The sequence below is a fragment of the Manduca sexta genome, chromosome 2, assembly GCF_014839805.1.
Source record: "Manduca sexta isolate Smith_Timp_Sample1 chromosome 2, JHU_Msex_v1.0, whole genome shotgun sequence".
Lineage (NCBI taxonomy): Eukaryota > Metazoa > Arthropoda > Insecta > Lepidoptera > Sphingidae > Manduca > Manduca sexta.
Window position 1 is genome coordinate 3,397,631 of NC_051116.1, and position 22,005 is coordinate 3,419,635.

Below are 22,005 nucleotides of genomic sequence, written 5' to 3' on the forward strand. Positions count from 1 at the left end.
CATGCCTCCCACATAAAAGCGACGAGCGCCTTTGTTAATTCAGTACGTCTGCTAATTTGTTACCATCTAGGTACGCCGCTGTGTATTAACGTGCTCTGGAACTTTGGAAATACATGCTTACTCAGAGCCATCCTTGGAGTTTAATATCACGTTAGAGTTCAGACTCCCATAATATAACAACATAAACTACAATAGATATGAGATAGGTATAGATATCGATTTTATTCAAGTAATTGGTATGTAAGAACGGGCCTAAGGTGAATAAAAGAGTACACTTTATATATGGTACGTTTATTAATGCCTTCAATACAAAGAGACACATTATAAGTACTCTCTTAATCACTACGTCACAGGTACATAAGTTTGATGGCTCAGTGTCGTGCAATGTACCTGTTATTAATCAAAGTAGTTTGGATGTTGTACTTTTTTTGTTCGTTATTTATGGGAAATGGTACCCTTACCTTACCCCTTTCTTTCAGTTACATGATATAAAACGAGAGCCTTTAGAGATCGACAGGAATTTTATAATAGAGCAGATTAATTTATTCAAGATTAATGTAGTATGTACTGTATAGGATGTTTGACAATTTTTTAAAATGTTTGTACTACGATAGAGGACTATTCACTTATAGCATGAATTATATTTTTATTGTTAAAATATGCTCAATTTATTAAATATCCTTGATTTTCTTTTGTCATTTATAATTTCGCGCTAAAACGCGTTGTCGCGTGGCGTTTTCCCTGTGTGATGTCATCGCCCATATACAATCATTCGTGACAGTTGTGACACCTAACCTGCACCTTACAACAAAACAAATTGTCTACGATTTATATCTGTTAGTTGTAACTTTTCCCACAAAAAAAGAATATGCATATAAATATTGTTCAGTGCCTTTACGTAATAACTCAACACCACATACTCCTGATAAATTGTTCATTCATGTGCCGAAATCAAAAGATTTAAGAAAGAAGTGGTGACTTTAGCACAACGAGATCCAAAATATACGTCGGATAAATCTGCGAGTTATTTTTGTGAAGTTCATTTCAATGTAAGTTTATAGTTGTATATTATGTTATAAATGTTGTCACCAAAAAAATAATGTTTTAATATAAGTGTCAAATATAAACTATGGTTTTTGTAACTTCGGTTTTTTTAAGTCATGAGTGCGTGCCATCTGTTGTTCTATGTGTCATGCAGTCGTTACTATATATTTATTGTATTGAATGATGCAATGTTTATGAGAGATGACGTCACTAGGAATGGCGGCCGGCATCGCGTCGTTTTAGGCCGAGAGGGATACAGATTTAAAATTCTAAATTTTAATGACATATATAAAAAATTTACAATACGTTTAAAATAAAAAAATCTATTTGATAAATATTGTCGCCCACTATTCTTTCTCCTGGATCAGTTTTATATTTTTTGGTTACACCAGTCAAACACCCTATTCTTATTAGTAGTTGTCGATGGGCATGAAATAAAACAAAGATGTATAAAAATCCATAAATTAATTTATTAACACTATTTGACAATAACAAGTTGTTTATGTACAAAACTTCACTATGTTTAGTATTAATTTGTCGCTAGTGGGTGTAGCGGCGGGCGGCGCCGCGTGCGTGCACTAGTCCCGTGGCGGCGCCGCCCGCGACCACTCGAGCGCCCGCCTCTGTCGCACTCACAATGCTGCTCTCAATGAATCGCTGGCGCGGGCCATGTGTTAACATCAATAAGATCGGAAGATCCCTCGCAAATAAACATAATATTACATACTTCGTGCAATGTCCTGATTGCATGGCACAGTATACGCGTGCGAGCGATTGTTAACGTCTCGTTGGTGCGTGAGCGCAAGTGCCACACGCTACCTCCACCCGCGGCACATGATACCTAGTGCATGAGAATTTACTGCAAAGGAATTTAGTTTATTGTTTGTAAAATATAACACCTTAACCAAGGCATTTTTGAAGAGGAGATGAGTTGGACCTGGCTTAGTCAGCATTTAGAAATGGAGGATTTCGAGACGGGATTGTCTGGATTATCTCATATTCAAAGTGGTTCGAAAATCTTTGTCCATTTCGCATTATTATTCTCACATTAGCAAGGAATAAACAAAATAAACGTGATGTCGTACGACAAACTTTTTATTTATAAAAATTCCATTCAGTAGGTATGGTTTTAATTGTATTATTAACAGATAGGTCGACAGGCAGAAGTTGTGTCATGCAGGAGCTGGCGTGAGTCAGCGCCGCTTGGACGGATACCGCGACAACTACAAGAGCAACGCGGGGGCAGTGCGTGTGGCGTGAGTGCGACACACGCGGGCGACGCGCGGCTCACGAACAAACTGCGGGCTCGCCAACACAAGCACAGGAGTCGTGCAGGTTCAACACAAGTTCGTCGCACCTTCCACAACTGTACATATTTACACGTATGTACACGCACTAGAGCGCACGACACCACGCAAGGGCCGTCCGATGGTGACGCGGGGGGTGGCGCAGGGCGGGGACGCGGGGGGTGACACGGTGCGTCACAGCATGTCGGGGCTGTCGCGCTCGTCGCGCAGCTGCTGCAAGCGCTGCTGGCCCTTTATCTTCTTCATCTGCGCGTAGATGGAGGCGCCCTTGTAGTCGATGGGGCCGTAGTCCTTCATCTCGGCGTCCGCGTATATAAACTGGTCTTCAGGGCGGAACGGCTGCAGGACAACGTACGTGTTAGTGTGAGTCTGGTGCGCATGCATGTGTGTGCTTGTGACTCGTTTACACACAAACACACACACGCACACGCCGCGTGGAGTGTTCTGTTACACTGGCGTAAGTAGTTGTACAATAATTATGTAACGCTAAGGCGCCAGCTTCCCGTACGAACATAACAATAGCAGTTGCATTATGCCTATACATAGATGCCTACCGATATTACACTCGTTGCGCTACTTTTGTTATTTTTTTAAGGTGATTGTGTAACTTCAATCTCAGTAGACACGAAAACGTGTAATAATGTTGTATAAGTGGTCTTTTGCAGATTACACTTGTAACTCGTTCAAAAAGTGACGCATTTGTAACATTTCCATAACAACCTAATTTATATCAAATTATATTATTATGTTTATTTCAGATCTCCGCTATAACTGACTTCACTATGATTTCTGCTACGAAACCTAGTTGGCTTTATTTTCATCACATTAATTAATTAACTAATTAAAGTGAGATGAGGTTTGTGACAATATTATTGCTTCAGAATTGTAGGTAAGTATAAATTCTTTATAGTGTAATTGCTTGTGTTAGTGTGAGTGTGTCGCGTGCTCAGAATATTACAATGTAAATGTATGAGGGGATTACCTTGTTCTAATATATGTACGTGTCGCTCTTGGCAAAGCGCTCCTAGAAAGAGAAATACAAAGGTCACAACACGGCGGCGGTTCCATGCTCTCACACTCCACTACGCGCGGGTGCGCATGTGTGTGTGCGCGTGCGCGCGGCGGCAGGCGGCGCGGGACGGGTTATTACTACGGCTCTTGCTATATTTTCAGACACAATGGATCTACTTATTATGAAATATGTTATTTATGTATGTGGCTAATAAAGGTTTACCAAAGAATGCACAATTTTCCTGTAAGTATATTTGCAAGAGACGTAATAATGCACGAGGAGAGGCGTGCGCATGCGCACACACTAGGACAGACACAGTTAAATGGCTTAGTAAGGCGAGACGCGGACGTCATGCTGCGTGTGGGCGCACTGAATGCGGTTCGGGGCGCGGGGGGAGGTGGGCGCGGGGCACGGGGCGGGGACCTCACCTCACACGTCGATCTCGTTGAACCTGAGCGTGGCATAGTCGGTGCGCAGGTGCGGCGCCTCCGCGGGACTCGCGCCGGACGCGGCTGCAGTGGAGGGCGCGCTGTACGTGTCGTACAGGTGCCTGTTCGAGTTGACCGTGTTCTTGAACTTGAGGTTGTGGTTGCCGAGCGCCAGGTCGGCGTAAACGAGCTTTTTGTGGCGCGGGCGCTCGTCCTTTGGCGCCGCGTCGTGCTCGTACGAGGCGCGCAGTATGTGCAGGTACGACTTGTGCTCGTCGCGCGGCTCGGGGTAGTCGGGCCGCTCGTACTCCACGCCCACGCACGACAGCTTCTCACGCAGGCTCTCTGACTTCTTGAGTGTGTGCAGTTTGTGTCCGCCTTTGTCTCGCGTGCGGTTTAACGTCTTTGTGTATCGTGTTGCGTGTTGAGTTGCATGTTGCGGGTCGTGGCGCGGCTCACGGTACAGCGGTGGTGCGGTGGCCGCCTCGTAAGTTGCCGCACCGCGCTTGTCCACTCGTATCGGTTGGAAGTAGCAGAAGCTGTGGTGCTTTTGAAGCGGTATTTGAAAGTTTTTCTTGTTTTTCCCTTTGGAGCTGAGGTTAGTGAAATGGTTACGTTTCTGCATGTACTGTTGCTGCAGGATGTTAGTATTCTGTGAACAACGAAACATTAGTGGGTTAGTGCGTTAGTGAAGCGCCCGGCGACCGAGAGACGCGCGATATGAGAGAGAGAGACGCCACTCGCGCCGTTACCTGACCGTCGCCGGCGATCGAATGACTGCGGCGCACCGGCTTCTCGCTGAGCGGCGGGATGTGCAGCGTGCCCTCCGGAGCGATGGCCACCCGCACTCCCCGCATCCCTTGTAACGCCTTTTGCGTCTTCCCCGCACCCTCATAACCACCAAACTGTTCCAGCACTGATTTCACCAGTGACGTGGATGGTAATGTCATTGCCGTATTCTTCTTGGGCGTTGCAGCCACTATATTTGGTTTTGTAAAATCGACAACGTCAGTGCCATCATCAGTCTCCGTGTGATGCCTGAGGTCTGCCGCGGAGCTGGTGGCGCGGAGCGGCACGTCCACCGTGTCCGTGTACTTGGAGAGGCGCGTGTTGATGAGCGGCATGGACAGGTTGATGTAGACGTGGTCGCGGGCGAGCGCAGGCGCGGGGACTGCACGGGTGCGGGGCGCGGGCACCGGCCGCGCCGGCGTCACCGCCTCACCGACGCCCGGTCCGCTCTCCTCGCAGATCTGTATGGAATCGGTCAGGTTCTCGAAGCGCATGTCGGTATCTCGCGGCAGCGTGGCACAGTTGGCGTACAGCGCATCGGCATCGTTGTCGGACTCTTGCTTGTTATTGTTTATCTCGTCAAAATCCTCCCCGTATTCTGTATTGGGGTAGAATCGCTCCATGTTTCTCTTGCGCAGTGCTCTCATAGAGTGGAACAGTGGCGGGCGGCGCTGGGGCCGAGTGTTTAACGAGCTAAATCGAGTGGTGGAGTCGGCGGAGGCAGCGGGACGCGGCGAGAGGTGCGTCGGCTCCATCGGCGGCAAGTGTGGGTTGAGCAGTACGTGGGGTGCGGGGGGAGGTCGCTGCTTCGGCGGGAGCGGTGTGGCGTACATGTCGGCTGAGTGTGCGGGGTGCGCGGGGTGCGCGGCGGGTGCGTCGGGCACGTAGGGCGCGCACACGTGTCGCGGCGCGTCGCCGGTGCGCGGCCGGAGTGCGCTCGCCACCACTCGCGGCGGAATGGCCTGCACGGGCTGGGCATGCAAGCAACATGGAAATAACCAAACAAAACGTTACATGCAACACATAAGGCGGCGCGTACTGCGACGTTGGGCCCAGAGCGACGTGCACCGCCTCACCGCGGCCCCACTCTCGGCTCGTTCGGTGCACATCATCTCTAGACCACACAAGCGGCGACAGCGCGAACATAAAAAGCAAAACTAGTTAACGAAAAGTGACGGTGATGTAAGTACAGAGGGTTATGATGGCGGCTTGTTACCTTGTTGGGCGGCTGCTGCAGCCCGTGGAAGGGCAGGTTCTCGTAGAGGCCCGGCCCGTCCACGCCGAGCGCGCCGTTCGCCGCGTTATCTATGCCGTTGGTGGGCGGACCTGCAGACATGACACAGGTAAACACATGGCGAGGGAGTCGTATCCACCACTACGTACCACCACCATACGGCCCATCCTGCTCATAAAGAAGCCTTTAATAAACATTGTAAATGTGGGTCCGAGTTGAGGACCGGACCACGGTAGTTGAAACAATTTTGATGGCAGTTAAATATAAGTGTCATTCTTTTTAAATACCCACCTATTTATATAGGTATTCACATAATTATACTAACATAACCATAAAATGTACATTTTTCGCTTTAGTAATACTTAACGCGTATGAAAATAAATTGATTTTCAAGTGCCATCTGATTTAATCAGGTCACCTAAATTTTCTTTGCCAGCGCTAACTTATTTGCAAATATTTACTTTACACGGTAGCTAACTGTGACAGTGATAGAACTGTTACAGTAACCGGTGCTCGTCAGTGTCGAGCCGTGAGCTCGTCTCACGACTACACTGGTTACTGTAACCGCCCGGTTAGTCACAGAACGTTGTTGTGAGTGTGTATACTGAATGCTTTAAGGAATAGCAATGTTCAGAGAGCTGTGATGGAACTCGCAGCTTCCTGTACCGATGCGAACGCGCGTACACACGTACAGGGCGTATGTGTGCGCGAGTACTCACTGTCGCCGGGCTTTTTCCTCTTGCGGAGAGCGCGGGGCACGTCAGCGGGGGGCGGCGCGGCGACACGCTCAGGCCTTTTGAATGATACCACTAGAAACATGCCACAAGTAACACTAAATGCAACAAAACTCGTGCAACAAGCAACGTAAAAAGCGCTATGTACGAGCGGGTGGGTGTGTGCGGTGACTCCGCGAGACGCGCCGCGCCGGGGACCGATCGACACCACCGGTGGAGTGCGACAAGATACGAGGTAACAAATGAACTTAGTCTTAAATATTATAGCGGTATATACTAAAATAAAAAGTGTAAAAGATTGAGGGTCGGGAGCAAAAGTTTATGTTGTATTAATTTTAATCTTATGAAGACAAGACACAAATTTGAATTTAAATTATTGTCTTATTATGAACTATTTCCTCGCCGTCACTTTGGCTTTAGACGCTGTAGGGTTAACAATAGTGTGGTGGTGATTGATCTGTTTGGCGTGCGCCGGCGCGGGGGAGACTCGCGAGGGCGAGGGGTCGGGGCGGGAGTGAGTGTTGTAGTGTAGCGTGTATACCTCCGCGGGTGTGGCGCACGGCGGGCGCGTCGCTGCGGAACAGAGAGCGTAAGCGCGCGCCGCCCGGCTTGCCCATCTTCTTGTAGTCGTGCGGCGCGCGGGCGCGTGCGCGCAGGGTCCCCAGCAGGCCCGCCACGAGACGGCCGCGCGGCGGCGTGGGCCTTTTGTCCTCATCGGCAGCGCGACGCTCCAGTAGGCCGAGGTTCACGTCGTCGCTCCTCTGCGCGGCGGCAAGGCGCGCCTGGTTCTTGGGGCTGAGCGAGTGGCTCGAGTTCACGTGCACCAACACGCCCGGCTTCAGCGGCCACTTGTTGGGCGACACCACCGCCTGCGCCTTGGGCGCTGGCTCGGGCTGCGTGGCGTGTGCGCCGGGCGCAGCGGAGGCGGCGGGCGCGGCGGGGGAGGCGGGGGCCACAAGGCGTGCGCGGTCGGCGGCCACGCGCGGCGATAGAGCTGGTAGAGCTTGGGCGATGATCGACTGCGCGATCGACACCTCGCTGATGCAGCTGCCATCCGGGCTGCATGGGACACACGCGTTACCGAAGACGCGGGCGGTGCGCGACGCGCGGGGGGACTGGGAGCGAGCGGGGGAGGGAGATGGAAGGCAGGGGGGGGGGGGGTCGCGGTGTGTATCGTGATGGCGGTGTACGGCTATACATACGAGTACATATAATACGGTGTGCGTGTAACGAGTACGAGAAGAATGCTTTCACAGTCCGGCGGCATGCGGTGCTGATGCGGCGCCGATGTATCGAAAGTCTACTGAGCCGAACTACTAAACTGCAAGTCGTAAAAGAAAACGATCCAAAATACAGCGAACAAAAAGAAGAAAGCATTCTCGACTAGTGTCTATGATGAGGTGTACCTGCCGCGTTGATGGTGGTCAGTCTGAGGACGTCGGGGGTTAGTGCGGTTAGGAACCTACGCAACAACCAAACTGTTAGTGCACGCCGGGACACGTCGGGACGCGCTCAGGGCGCCCGCGACGCTGTTAGTATGAACCGTCTCTCAAACGGGCAGCCGTTGGTCCAAGCATGTACAGGCGGTCAAACTCATCGCACACTGTCACCTTGGCACACGGCCGAGACCTCCGCGGAGGTCACGACCTCGGCATTGGCACTATTAGGGGCGACCGTGACGGGGGCATTGACAACGTGTGCCACGAGTCTGCTCGGACCAACGGCGACGCTGAAATTGTATAATATTTATATTCAACGTAGACCGCACATGGAACATCATAATTATGTGTAAGACGCAAGAATATAGTAATATAATACATAGAATAACATATAATAAAAATAAATATAATATGATAGATAAGTATAAACACACGCACACACACACGCGCGGTGCGGCACGGAGTAGGGGACGGCTGTGTGTGTTCACTCACACAGTGAGCGCGGGGGAGGGCTTCGGGGCGAGGGATCAAGGTGTCAATCCACCAAAGCGATGCGGTATTATAACATTTATTATCCAAGAAAGTTCCGTTTCAGTGAACATCATGCAAAAAAGTGTAGATCGGTATTTAATGTAACACTCTCTCTCTCTCTCTCACTCCCTCACTATAACTGTAATAGTGATTGACAATTTTCCTAAGTCCGCATCGTCTCCATGCTCCGCTTTGGTGGACAGACTCCCTGGGGAAAGCGCGTGGTCATCGCCCACGTCTCTACTGCACATATACGAGGAGTAGTGGGGCGAGTAACTAACGGGACCAGTGGCTACTCGACTACGCTAGTGTATGAGTAAGTGCACTTACTTCTCTCGCTCCTCTAGTTCGACGGGGTTATTGTCTACACGGCGTTAGTAAATCGCGTGCGTTAGTCGGCGGGCGGCACCCGGGAACGAAATGAAATACTCGGTTAGTTCACACGCACAGTAACACGATAAGCAACATATGACGCGCAACATGGAATGCTCAACATAATCAAAAACAACAGAGAGCAGATGTAGACGAGAAACATGTTCGGCTACAAGTTGTGCAACGCAATGCGCGGCAATTGTTGCGCAGTAGAGTAGCGTTAATGTTAGGGGTGCGCGAGAGTACTCACACTTGGACTTGGCTCGCATGCGGCGGCAGATGCAGATGATGATGATGCAGAGCACCACGGCCACAAGCAGCACCGCCAGCGCCGCGCACCCCAGCAAAATCAGCTTCTGCGGATCGCGCCACCATACCTTTGTGCCTGCAAAGTTACCATCTACGATTAATCCAGTGAGAAAGTAATTATCTGGTGAGATACCGCGGTACTGTATACCTACTTGGTTTATAGCGGATTTTTGGATAGAACATTGAAATAAAAAATATGTTTGTTTATTTGTGTATTCCGGTATGGGGCAGTTGGGCGTCAGGTTTTCAAAGAGTACCCAAACAAAATAAGTAATCGATAATAAACAATATTTATGTAATAACTGACATAGGACGGTACTCACTGAGGGTCTCCAGGTTGGCTGCAAACCAAATTCTATATATAGACACTTGCACCAGCTTGCGGTTCATGTTATAAACATAGTTAGGAGTATTTGTGTGTTTGATAATCAAATAGGAACCAAGATTGTGATTGCTGATTAAAACTTACAAATAAAACTTGGGTCCATTTCTGGTATTGATGAAAGGAATCTAAAATTGAAGGAGCGAAACAAGAAATAGGGTTAATTTGCACATGTAGGTGCGGTGCGCGCGTGTGTCTGTGTGTGTGTGTGTCTGTGTGTGTGTGCACGTGCATGTGCGTGTGCGTACTGACCGACGACGTCCCGCTCGCAGGCGCGCGACACGCCGACGGAGTTGTTGGCGAAGCACAGGTAGGTGCGGTGCGCGTCCACGGCCGCACTCAGCCGCAGGAAGCTCTGAGCGCCACTCTGCCAGATCGACTCATCCGTCAGTGAGTCGTTGTCGTTCTTCAGCTTCCACGTGAATGACACCTGACACACACGCAACATACATCCTATATTATAACGAGAATCACGAATTAAACGCAAACCTTCAACGAAAGCCTATAATATTGGTAGAATTCAGAGTTTATCATCGCCATTTAAAAGTGATGGTGAAGGGTCGCTAAGTTTTCGAGAGGCCGTGCAAGTAGAAAAAGAATTCACAACGGGAAACCTATTCACAGAATCGTACCTCAGCGGGGTTGGCGTGTGCCGAGCAGACAAGCACCTGATGACCGTCGATCTCTGTCTGTTTGATGCCGCATTCTGGTGCATCTGCAATAACACTATTCGTTAGAAGATCGTTAAGTATACCAATAAAATGATGAATAAGGAATGCTATATGCAATGCAATATCTTGGTATAATATTCCATCTGGTAGGTAGTCCGTCCGGAGAGGTAGTTAGTAAAGTAGTGAACGAGGCAGACGTACACATGACGTCAAGCAGCACGGTGGTGTTGACGGCGCCGTGCCGGTTGTAGGCCTCGCAGGCGTACAGCCCCGCGAGCGCGCGCGCCGCCGCGGGCAGGTGCAGCGCGCTCGACGCCGACAGCACGCCGCCGCCCGCCTTCGCGCGCGACTTGCTCGCCGACACGCGCCGCCACGAGTACGACGGCTTCGGGAACCCTCTGCAACAACACGCTCGTCCAGCACCGACAGCAACCACTCTACTCTACTGCCTCTACAACCGAACACTCTTACTTGGCCGAGCAGACCACCCTCGCTGGTATCTCGTTCTCTACGACGGACACGACTTTCGGCGTGACGGTGATATTCTCCGGTTCGTCTGTAAAAATACATAAAGACAGTTATTATTTTGATCGGTTGATACACCAGTGAGAAACATTTGTATGTATAATAGGGGTCGCAAACCGGTATCCCGGATTTCGAAAATACCGGAATACCGGACCAAATTAAGAACTTCAAAATACCGGTATTGATTTTACAAAAACCGGGATTTTCGGTATTTTATAAAAATAAAATTCAGTACAAAATTTGTGTATAATTATTAATTTCTCGAGTTTTAAATCGCAAAAATTTAAGCTACTTGCAATTTCGGTCATTCATATAGGCGTATATTCTATAAAGAGCGAGCAAAATACACGGCTTATGCCTATATTGCTACTTTTGTTTTGTTCTAAGCATAGCGGTGTTAACTGTTAATTGTTATTTTTATTAGAACTTATTAGAAATATTTTTTGTTCTTTAAAGTCTATCATCATTAATCATAGACGTTATTTATCTAAGGACGGAGCATTGCTATGATAACAAGTCTGTTTCTCAGTGTTGACGGTATGGCAGCCTTCGCAATGCGTAGACGTAGGGCCGTTGTGATTGGCTAATATTGTGATATAACTTGAATCTAGTTGACTGTTAGATTAACAAAGCTGAACAAACAGCAAGCTGTCAGATAAACAAAGCTGAGAAACATAACAGGGGGAATAGATATAAAATACAACCTGTTTAAAAGCCTTGAGCTGCCTACAATAATGGCCTGGTATTTCATGGCAATTTCGCGGCGTTTACCGAAAGGCCGAAATTGTCCTTATTTACCCTATCTACAGCTGCGGACACACAATCATCTTGCTCCTGAGAATAAATTTGCAAGTCATCAGCATACAGATGGTACGCACATTGAAGATTTTGTGTTAAGAGGTTTATGAAGATAGGGAACAATGATGGGGAGAGTATGCCGCCTTGAGGGACGCCACAGCCTATATCGCGCCAGCTAGACGAAGAATCGTCTATATCGACTGATATTGTCACAACTAGTGGCATTGGATTTAATGGACAAGATGACTTTTCTAATTTCACCCAACGGCACAGAAGAAAAATAAAAAGTATTCATGTTAGGCCTGGATAAACCCATTAAGAAATCCATGGTACGATGCCTAGTTTGGTGATCAATCATGGTAACGGATGTGAAATGTTGATTAATGTCATCCAAACCAATAGTCGCACCGTGGAGATCTATGTTTTTAACTTTGCCAATACCCAGAGTTCCGAGGAATCTCTAGATACTGGCTGGCGAGGAAGAAGAAATATTACTGAGAATGTGTCGGCGTTTAGCATTACGTACCATCTGGTTACAACGATTCCTTGCAGCCTTAAAAAGGCACCAGTTCTCCTCCGAACGATCCCTTCTGTACTGGCGAAAAGCCCGATCCCTTCGTCTCATCGCCATCCTAACCCCATGTGTAATCCATGGTGCAAGAGGACGTTTTAATTTAATTTTTTTTTAAAGGTATCAAAGAGTGAAATGACAGCGCGGCTAAAAATTGCGACTTTATCGTCAACAGAGGTGGCTGCCAATAGGTGATCCCGGTTAAAGTTAGCAGCGCCTCCTTTCAGCTTATCCACATCAATGCGACCAAAACTACGCAAGTGCAATATCTTAGAGGGGAACTTGACAGGTTTTAGGGCGTAAGACATGTAGATGAGATCAAGGTGAGAGAAGCCAGGAGTGGGAAATTGACCGTGGGAGAAAACAGGGGAAGGAGCAAAGGTGAGGATAATGTCAAGCCAAGTGTCTTGACCATCCATATTATGGTGGGTGGCTTGCGGTGGTAGGACATGCAGTTTAGCAGAGTCAAGGACAGTAAGGAGTTTACGAGATCGGGAAGAGTGGCTGGCAAGGAGATCAGTATTTAAATCACCCATGATGATGTGATGAGCATATTCTGATCTTATAGATTCTAGAACTGTTTCCAGACTGGAGAAGTAATCAAGAGATGGGGGACAATAAATATCACCTAGTAAGGTTTTCACTCACTCTTAACCCAAACCTCAAGAAACAGAAATTTCGCATAAGCAAAATCGCTACGTAAATATATAGCGACTCCGCCCCCTATCCTGTCAACTCGATCATTTCTAATCAGAATGAAACCAGGGATGGGGTAAAGGGTAGAAGGAAGGTGAGGTTTGAGCCAACTCTCAGAAATCAGAACGGCATGAACGTTGGCTTACGAAAATAATCTATTTTCATTCAGACTTTAACTAACCACTAAGCTGTCATTAAAATTTGACATTTAATTACTAACTTAAATGTAAGTATATTTCCTATTTTTCTAATATTTCTTCAAATACCGGAAATACCGAAAATACCGGAATACCGGAATTTAGTTTAGGTCAATACCGAAAATACCGGTTTTGAAAAATGGTCCGGTATTGCGACCCCTAATGTATAATCGAGCAAACGAGTCAGATGGTCATCATCACTGTCTATACACGCTCAGTATTTCGCACAATATGTGTTTAAAATTTCATGCGGTTAGACTAAATAGTGATGCACGCACACTCGACAGCGAACTGCGTGGTGCTGTTGACGGGCGGGCCGGCGAGGTTGCGCGAGGAGCGGCAGGTGTAGGAGGCGGTGTCGGCGGCGCGGTCCAGCACGCCGCCGGGCCACGCCGACATGTTCCAGTGCAGCGTCGACTCGGTCGCCTCGAAGTCGTTGCGGTTGCCCTGCGGCTCGATGTGCCGCTCGTGCACGTAGTACCGCGTGTCGTTCGCAGGGATCACCTGCCCGTTCTTCAGCCACTGCACGCTGCACAGCGGCGCGCACTCCACCGTGCACGACAGCGAGATGTTCTGTAATACACAAATAATATTGGATACGATCCACTGACTTAGGGTATTACAACAATTATACAGCGTGTATAAGACAGCCTACCGATTTTTTTTAAAGTATAGTTGTTTTTTATGCTTATATTAAAATAAAGATATCCGATTGTACCGGATATGTTCGTATAACAATTTCATAATTCTTGAGACAGCCATGTATGCGATCCATTGCGTAGATATCGAAATCTACCTACAGTGACAGCCACCCGCTAATGGCCAAAAGTAAGCTACTTGCGAGTCGCACGCGTCGCTCAATGAAATTACTTAGACCTATAATAACATTTGGAACGGTCATTTGCATTAAATTTATTTGTGTCGTAAAGTACCTACTAATGAATCATCTGCTGGATTCATGTTTGGACGTTCACTAAATAAGATTCACTGTTAAGTCACAAATGCAAAGATTTTATTGCTTAGTGCACCCAAGTTTTGTAAAGATGTGGTATGGTATGTGGTCACATTTACGAGTTTTGAAAAATTGTGATATTCCTTCACAGTTAGCAATAAGCTAACGAAATCTTTATTTTTTTTAAACCTACAACTGATGAGCGTAGTAAATATTTTTTTATGTTAAATAAATAAAATATTACAAAAAAACGTTTATTTTAGTATTCTACCTTATTTCATAAAAAACACAACTTCGGGTTCATAATTAATGAATTGACGAGTGGAATGAAATAAACCCAATCCACATTTTCTATAATCTGAAATTCGCAGCGCTCGTCGATCGTAATCAAAGGAAGTCGCGCGCGGCGACGCGCCTTTGTGCGGCCGCCCGGAGCAGCGAGGACATTGCACGCAAAAACAGCTGATTGGGGGCGCGTGCGCACATTTTATGTTTTCCACATACATTTCTGTTATTATGAAAATAATTTACTGTTCCTTATTTAAATGAAAGTGGGGTGGTGTTAGTGAATAGAATATTATATTTTATTGCGTTATCCTTGAAAAAAAATATCATGACAAGACCGACGAAAAATTCAAACGCTAAGGGTTACAGAATCATGTACTGAACACCTGGTATCAGTTTTCGGTAGGCTGTCTTTTACACCCTTTATACTATCATGTCCGCATACTGCTGGGAGTGAATCTACAATAATGTTAACGTTAACGATATTTCTGAGATGTGCTCTTATAAACAAGCGAAACTTTTCCGTAACTGTTATTTTAAAAATATATATATAATTTGGGACAAAAAGTATTTTCACAGCGGAACTTTTACGGTACTAATTACTGAATTGCGTGTATGAAGTACAAAGTTTTATTGTGCGTTACCTGCGACTTGTAGAGGGCGCCGCTGTAGTGGTTCATCGCGTATTTGAAGCTGGGCGGCGCTGAGACACAAACGAATATCACATCATTAAGTATCAACTGTATGGTGTGCCATCGCTTTTTAATGAAGCGTTTTCTTTTAAAATGATGCTAATGCTTTAGTAAAGGTATGACTAAGTTTCATGAGAGGTCGCAGTGGAGCTATATACGATCGTTGTTGGGAGTAGTGAGCAGGGAGTGTCGTACCGAGCACGTTGATGGCGAGCGTGGCGGGCGCGCCGTCGCCGGCGGCGCTGAAGGCGCGGCAGGAGAAGTTGGTGCGGTGGTCGAGCGTGACCGGGTCGATGGTCCAGTTCTGCGACACGATGTCGCTGACGGTGCGGCCGCCGCGCAGCCAGCGGAACCGGTTCGCCTCGGGCCTGCCCTTCTCCGCCACGCTGCAGCTCAGCACCAGCGACTTGCCCTTCACCACGCGCCACGGCGAGTACGTCAACTTCGCCGGACCGGGTGGGTCTGAAACACGAAACCATAACATCAAAATATCTACATAAACATTAATACATATCATTCTTCTACAATTTTAAACAACAAAATCTTGTTGCTATGAAGTCTACTAATATTTGAAATGAAAATATATTATGTTTAGTAAAATTTTTCGACACCACTAAAGAAGTAACAAATTATAATTTCCCTTCTAGTTTGCTCCTTTAATAGTGGATTTGCCAATGCTTCCTTAATTTTTTTCTAAGTTGTTTAACTACAGCATTAGCAGCTGTGGGTACCTAATGCCGTACTCAGTTACTCACAGTTAACGATGAGCTCTGTCTTGGCGCTCTCGTTGCCCCAGCCGGCGAAGTTTTTGCCCTTGCACGAATAGTTCCCGTGGAAGCTCTTGGTGGTATCCTGTAGCAGCAGCATCGATGGGTCTACCTCGTTGCATAAGTTCTCTGAAATAATCATCAGGTTTTTTAATACACATTCTATGTATAAATTTTGCGATAACTACCAATAAACGCGTTTAAGGAATATACAGGAAATATTGAGTTTCAATTTGAAGAACATTCAGGCTTCATAAATAACCGGTTATTATGTCATTAAACAATCTTATACCTTTTTGACATCAAAGTTTTGTTAAATTTTAATGTTGTAAAATGTTGTACATTGTAATATTACTTGATCACCGAGTTCCAAAGAACGATCTAATACTTTCGTAATAATTTTGGTGTAGCAAACCTTCAGCGTCGGTGTTGTTGCAATCGGGTAGGTGCTTGAGCAGCTCGCCGTCCAGGTACCACACGACCTCGTCGAGGGTCGGTGGGTTGCCGGACTGTACCTCGCATGCCAGCGTCACGTTCTGGTGCTCCTTCTCCAGCACGGGGCTCGGCGCACTCATCGTCAGCCGCACCTGCGGGACGACTGAACGCACACCACATGCGTAGTACTTCATCACTACTGGCACTACTGTGTTACACTATTTACTAACTAGAAACAATTTTTTAAACCTGAACCAGTTACATTACTTTTAAAATCAATATTTTGATGATTCCTGATAAACTATTTCTTGACAGACTTCATTTATTCTGACGAAGCAATTGAAAAATACTATTTTAAATTTCGCAATACGAACGAAATCATATTGCAATATAACCCTGGTCCTCTATCTCTGGTATCTGGTGCATGGTATATGAGGGTATTGTATGTAGTGTGTACTCACAGAGCACGTTGACGCGCACGGCGTGGTCGCTGGTGCCGTTGCCGACCTGGTTGGCGAGCAGGCAGGTGTAGTTGCCCATGTCGGTGCCGCGCGCCGCCACGATGATCAGCGACTGCTGCTCGGTGGTGCCGCCCTCGTAGTGATCTGTTTCATTCACATTCACACGCTCGCCGTCGCGGAACCTGGACACACATTCAATTGTCACTAGTTCATTAATTCTAAATATTTGTCGAATCCGGCGTTTGTACTCAGACTCTTCGTCCACCTCCGAGTCCTTACCGTCTATGCTAAATGAGCTACCTTTTTGTAATATGATATTGTTACAATAAAAATATTGTGAGGGTATTTGTGACAATCTTTTGCTATAAAAACACTGAGCGTTTGACAGACCGAGGAAGTTGGTCATGGACAGTCGTAGCGATCGGCTGGATGGTGAATTATTGGCGAAAGCATTTCTGTAGCCAGTGAAGTTATTTTTATTTTTTAATCAACTCGCTTCAGTTTCTAACAACATATATAATAAATTATCAAGTTTTTGAAGTTCCCGGACTCAACAAGGATTCATATTCTACCTGACCAGACCAGTGTAACGGGGACTCACCAGGTGACCTCGTTGAGGGAGGAGGGGTTACTCTCGTACTCGCACTTGAGCAGCAGCTTGGCGCCCTCGATCACAGTGATGTTGGTCGGCTCCACACGCACCACCGGCGGATCTGCAACACACATCACCAATTCAGACGTATACTATCGTAGCGACAAGATCGAATATTTAATACATCTTTGATGGCACTAGTTCATAAATATTGTATATGAAACAGTTTAGGTATTAATTGGGTGTCGTCTGGTGAATAAAATCGCTAAAGAAGTATGAATCACTTCAGACCAACTTTATTCCTCTAAAGTTTTTAGCGAATACCTTTTCATTAGCAGACTTGAAGGAAAGCCAAAAGTTCTAAAGCTACGTACACCATATCTCTAGCTCCCTGGTGGCGTGCATGGGATGGTCGTTGGTGTGTTCGGTGACCTCGTTGGTCGCCTCGCAGTGGAACTTTTGTCCGTTCTCGAAGCGCGTCGCCTCGAACGTCAGGTTTGACGACGTTTCGAACGTCGTGTCGCTCTGGAACCGTGACAAACACAATGTTCAAACAAATAAGTTAGGGCTCGTGTGCTCTCTAAAGAATAAGACATAATATTATAACTACGTAATTAAATTCTTATACAAACGCTCAGTGCCTGTATTATGGTATTTTACTATAAACATGGCAACTGATTTTAATTACTTTGTGCCCTTTTAAATATGATAATTCGACTTGCCGTTTATTAAGATTAATGGTATTATTGTGCGCTAAAATTATTATTGTAGAGTTGATCATGCCATAGTATACTTTTTTTACGACGTCGAACTTCATTCAATTTAAACCTTATTTACACATTCCTTGATAAAGTCCACTTACCATCTCAACCTGCCGCTGCTACTCACACCACATGTAAAAAAACAAAATACAGTATGAATACAGGGTTACGATTACTGAAAACGTGTTTATGAAAGCAATATTTGTTTCCATTTTTCCGTTTACCGCTTTAATTAGTGGGAAGCGATTGCTAGCGCCTGTCGCTGAGTCGATGTACAGGCGCCTGATAGCCGCTGGCACCGCTCCAGCGCTCGGCGAACGTTTACCGAAATGTTTACGTTTTGATGTAATGCAGAGTGCTTCGGTTTGCGCATTTAACACGATGTGGCTCGACGAGTAGGAGTTATGTTTGTTTGTAGCGTCACGCGGACGTGCGAGTGATAATGGCATTACTACTGTTGCTATGGTCATTTAAACGTTTGTTATTATAGGATATATTACGATATTGGACTAGCTTTATTCACATCGCTGCTCGAGTGGATGTATTTTCAGGGAATAAAAATACAAAGTGATGTCGATGCTTCTTACATTGTCACTCAGGGTCATGTGTCTCCGTGTTAGTAAAAGGTGTCTTAATAGATTTACTAGTCCTAAACAAAGTTCCCAAAAACAAACCCACAAACTTGCACACTTTATCTCTTACTAATATTTCTTTACATGTCATATTGAAAGAACAATGTATCGTTGTTTGAGCGAGTTGTCCGCCGTGATTGTTATTGATTGCGACACGGGTCACAATCGACATCGAACACGGACATCCCTAGCGTCAACAGCGACGTCTCCCGGCCGAGTGACGCGCAATAATATCGATAGCTTGCGGTGTGTACTGTACAGCCACCGCACTACTCGAGTGCGATGAGCGCGTGCCGAGTAAACATTCAGCACAATACTGTATCATATCTAAGTTATGCGCCACACAGGAAATTTTGTGTTTAGGTTCCTACACGGATGACGATACACCGACTTGCCAACCAATATGTCAACTAAGGTGTAACGGTTCTCGACCGACGCCAGAATGACGCTGTTTTTACTGCTTATAGTCATAGTCAAAGAAATGAAACAGTATAATATAATTTTAGAACTCTTTGGTTTGATTTTGCAATACGCCTGTTGGAATGATTTATCTTCATAAGACATAATATATGTAGCTTGCTAGTTGCATAAAATGGTTTGCAAAGAAATAGTTTATGGGAAGATATTCACTAAATTAAATAAATCGTTCGTACACATTTGCAGAGAACATATTGAATCATATAATTCTCTTTGATATTGAATTAAAGGATAATGTAAACTAACAATTTTAGAATCTCTTTGACAATAATTTTAAATATTTACATTCGTTTTTAAACCGGTCTGTGCTATATTTTCATATAGCACAGACTCAAAGAGTAAACCAACCTATTTCCCATAAGCTATTTATACGAAAATTGTCAGCGTTAAAAACAAGCAACGTAAAGTTGCACTCGGCAATCCTATGATATAATATTTATGTTTATTTTCGTCTGTCGTGGAGCACTACAGCAAACGCTTCTGTTTGAAGTACGTTTGTGCTTTCATTAGGTGCGTAAACACCGGTTGACATTTAATTAGTGGCTGACGAGTCGCGACTCGACGAGATATCTCGCGCCGAGCACACAGCCCCCGCCGCAGACGAGTGTAACGCTACACAAAACACACCGCTCTTAGTGTTTAGTGAGGTTTGTCGGCTCATTGCTCTCGAGACAGCGAGCGTCGACTGCGACACCGAGAATCCACGGCAGCGGCGCGTTGACTATTTATCATAAGGTTTTTGATTGCAATACAGACTGCGTCATGTTTTTATAATTTATTACCAGTGCGTGTCATTACACACTGATTTATAAATAAAGTAAGCGAGATTAATGCGCGACTCCTAATTTTAATAAAAGTGTGCGTATATGTGCGTGTATATATGCGGTGCGACGCGTGTCCGTGACGCGGGAAAAACCAAGCGCGCAGTTATAGTGCGCTGGAAACGACTGGCACAGCATGGTACGAGCAAGATGATATTGTTGCGAACGGAACGTTGTTACCACCACTGGCGTTGAGACTCAGGCCCGGCCGGGGTGTTTCATCATCGGTCAGGTAAAATTAATGCTTCTATTATACTGCGAACTGCAAGCGACTTTACAGCCAATCGAATCCAGTTTAATAATATCCGTAACTTAGCCTGGGATGTGACTAATATGTTAGAAGAGAAACATTGTGTGCAGTAAAAATAAATCACCATATTCGAGGAAAAAACCGGTATCGTACTGTCTAGGAAAAGTCACACTCACTCGAGTAACGTTCTCTTTACAAAACGCCTCGGTAGGTACCGCGCATCCGATCGCTGCGATGACAGGCGCTATGTATCTGCAGACGGCGCTGCATGGAGTCCATTTTTACAGGTCACTGCATATTCAACGCGTATGATTGCTGCCATTCACAGTTTCCGCGAGGATGGATTGGAATTGTAGCAACGTGTAAGTCTTGATTTACAGAATTGTCGACTTGTGTAATGACAATACAATGCTTGACGATTTTTAGTGCTAAAATTTCATCAAATAAGTACTAGAAAAATAATTTTCCATTTAGAACAGAGCTAGTCTCTCAACTCTGAAAGCATGTATTGTTTGATCACTTCTTTCTCTCTGTCCCTTTTTCCACTAATGCTAGCTAAAAGCTATATTTATAATCTTGTTAATTACTTTAACAATAATATATCTTGTCACATCCAGGTCTGTACCATGTCAGTGACGTGGCTACATCGAAAGAGCGTCGTAAGGAGACGCATGTTTTAATTAAAAGAGCCGGCGATTGATGGCGTGTTGATGTACTTCCCCCCTCGCCCCCTCCGTCGACCTCCGCCCGCGACACCTACACACCGTCGTTAATGACGCGGCGGCGATGTGTCACGTGACACGCGTAACGCACCGACTATGGAACTGTAACTACGCTGTAACAATTTTGTATTTTTATGTTAGAACCATATGGTATCAGCACGGTGGGCAGACGCTAGATGGCACTGTTGTTGAATACCGAAACGACATTTCTTATCAAGAATCCATTGATTAGATCTGTGCCTTAGTCCTCTCTTTAAATCTCGGCAATGCGCTGTTGAACACTTGACTTTGTCTGAGTCGCGAAGATCTAGTGTATTAGATGGTCAACTAGATTTTAGATAATTTTACATGGAAAGACTGATTGTATGTTCAGAAAAAGTTATTTTTGTTTGTCTGTTTCTTGCTTTTCACCCTATTATTATATTTAATATGTATCAAATGTTTATGGGTTTGCAGGACAGAGGCCTTTTAAGAAACATTGATTGTTTAATAATAAATGGTATTGTCCGGAATCTCACGGTAACAACATTCCCCGGTTACTATGGTCCCGAGGTCGGTACAAATACCGGTTCATTTGTAATGCGGCGGTGATGAGCCCGCGAATGGCCATTGTAATGCGTTCCATCACCGACCGGGAGCACCCCCCCCCCCGCACCACACCCTCCACCACCTCAGGCTCGACCTCGCCCTCTTATCGCTGAAAAAAAACGTGAAACGAGCAATTTTCTCCACTCCGGCACAAAAGATCGTCTCTGGCGCAAATTAATGGAGACGACGGGTCGTTTCCACGCATTCAAACCTAAATAATGTAACATAAACAATAATGTTTTTGTTTACATCACCTGGCAGAATAATGACTTCACTGCACGCGCCGGTAAGCGTACTGTAAAGTCGCGTCCGACGGGGCTCCTACGATACTTACTATCAATGAATGACTGGCAGCGAGATGTATCTCAGCCATTACCCTAGACAGCGCGCGAAAACACCACATTTTAGGTATAACACCATTAAGTTAAGCGATATAAACGTGTGTATTGTTTCCGATGATATAAGTACAATAAAGTGCTAAGGATCTCACAGGAACATTAATGTTTACCATAAGACACGTCACAAGACATA

General features: G+C 45.9%; 1 protein-coding gene across 3 annotated transcripts in view; it reads right to left on the reverse strand.

The window, feature by feature from the left end:
* Positions 1 to 275: 275 nt before the first annotated feature.
* The window catches only part of LOC115453931 (hemicentin-1), a 207,160-nt gene continuing 185,430 nt past the window's right edge, over positions 276 to 22,005 (reverse strand). The window contains exons 6-27 of one of the 3 annotated variants that reach the window (XM_037437735.1): positions 18,086 to 18,103; positions 17,598 to 17,748; positions 17,233 to 17,344; positions 16,632 to 16,813; positions 16,151 to 16,333; positions 15,724 to 15,864; positions 15,164 to 15,430; positions 14,921 to 14,979; positions 13,318 to 13,612; positions 10,724 to 10,808; positions 10,454 to 10,650; positions 10,214 to 10,296; positions 9,834 to 10,011; positions 9,141 to 9,275; positions 8,849 to 8,882; positions 7,090 to 7,607; positions 6,534 to 6,623; positions 5,797 to 5,906; positions 4,544 to 5,551; positions 3,792 to 4,443; positions 3,334 to 3,375; positions 2,583 to 2,690 (exon numbers count right to left, since the gene is read on the reverse strand). In XM_037437735.1, coding sequence (XP_037293632.1) covers positions 3,793 to 4,443; positions 4,544 to 5,551; positions 5,797 to 5,906; positions 6,534 to 6,623; positions 7,090 to 7,607; positions 8,849 to 8,882; positions 9,141 to 9,275; positions 9,834 to 10,011; positions 10,214 to 10,296; positions 10,454 to 10,650; positions 10,724 to 10,808; positions 13,318 to 13,612; positions 14,921 to 14,979; positions 15,164 to 15,430; positions 15,724 to 15,864; positions 16,151 to 16,333; positions 16,632 to 16,813; positions 17,233 to 17,344; positions 17,598 to 17,748; positions 18,086 to 18,103 — 4,497 coding nt within the window. In that variant the 3' untranslated portion in view covers positions 2,583 to 2,690; positions 3,334 to 3,375; position 3,792. Of the gene's footprint in view, positions 2,691 to 3,333; positions 3,376 to 3,791; positions 4,444 to 4,543; positions 5,552 to 5,796; positions 5,907 to 6,533; positions 6,624 to 7,089; positions 7,608 to 8,848; positions 8,883 to 9,140; positions 9,276 to 9,833; positions 10,012 to 10,213; positions 10,297 to 10,453; positions 10,651 to 10,723; positions 10,809 to 13,317; positions 13,613 to 14,920; positions 14,980 to 15,163; positions 15,431 to 15,723; positions 15,865 to 16,150; positions 16,334 to 16,631; positions 16,814 to 17,232; positions 17,345 to 17,597; positions 17,749 to 18,085; positions 18,104 to 22,005 lie in introns of all 3 variants that reach the window. The other 2 variants (XM_037437740.1, XM_037437742.1) reach the window with 2 other exon arrangements.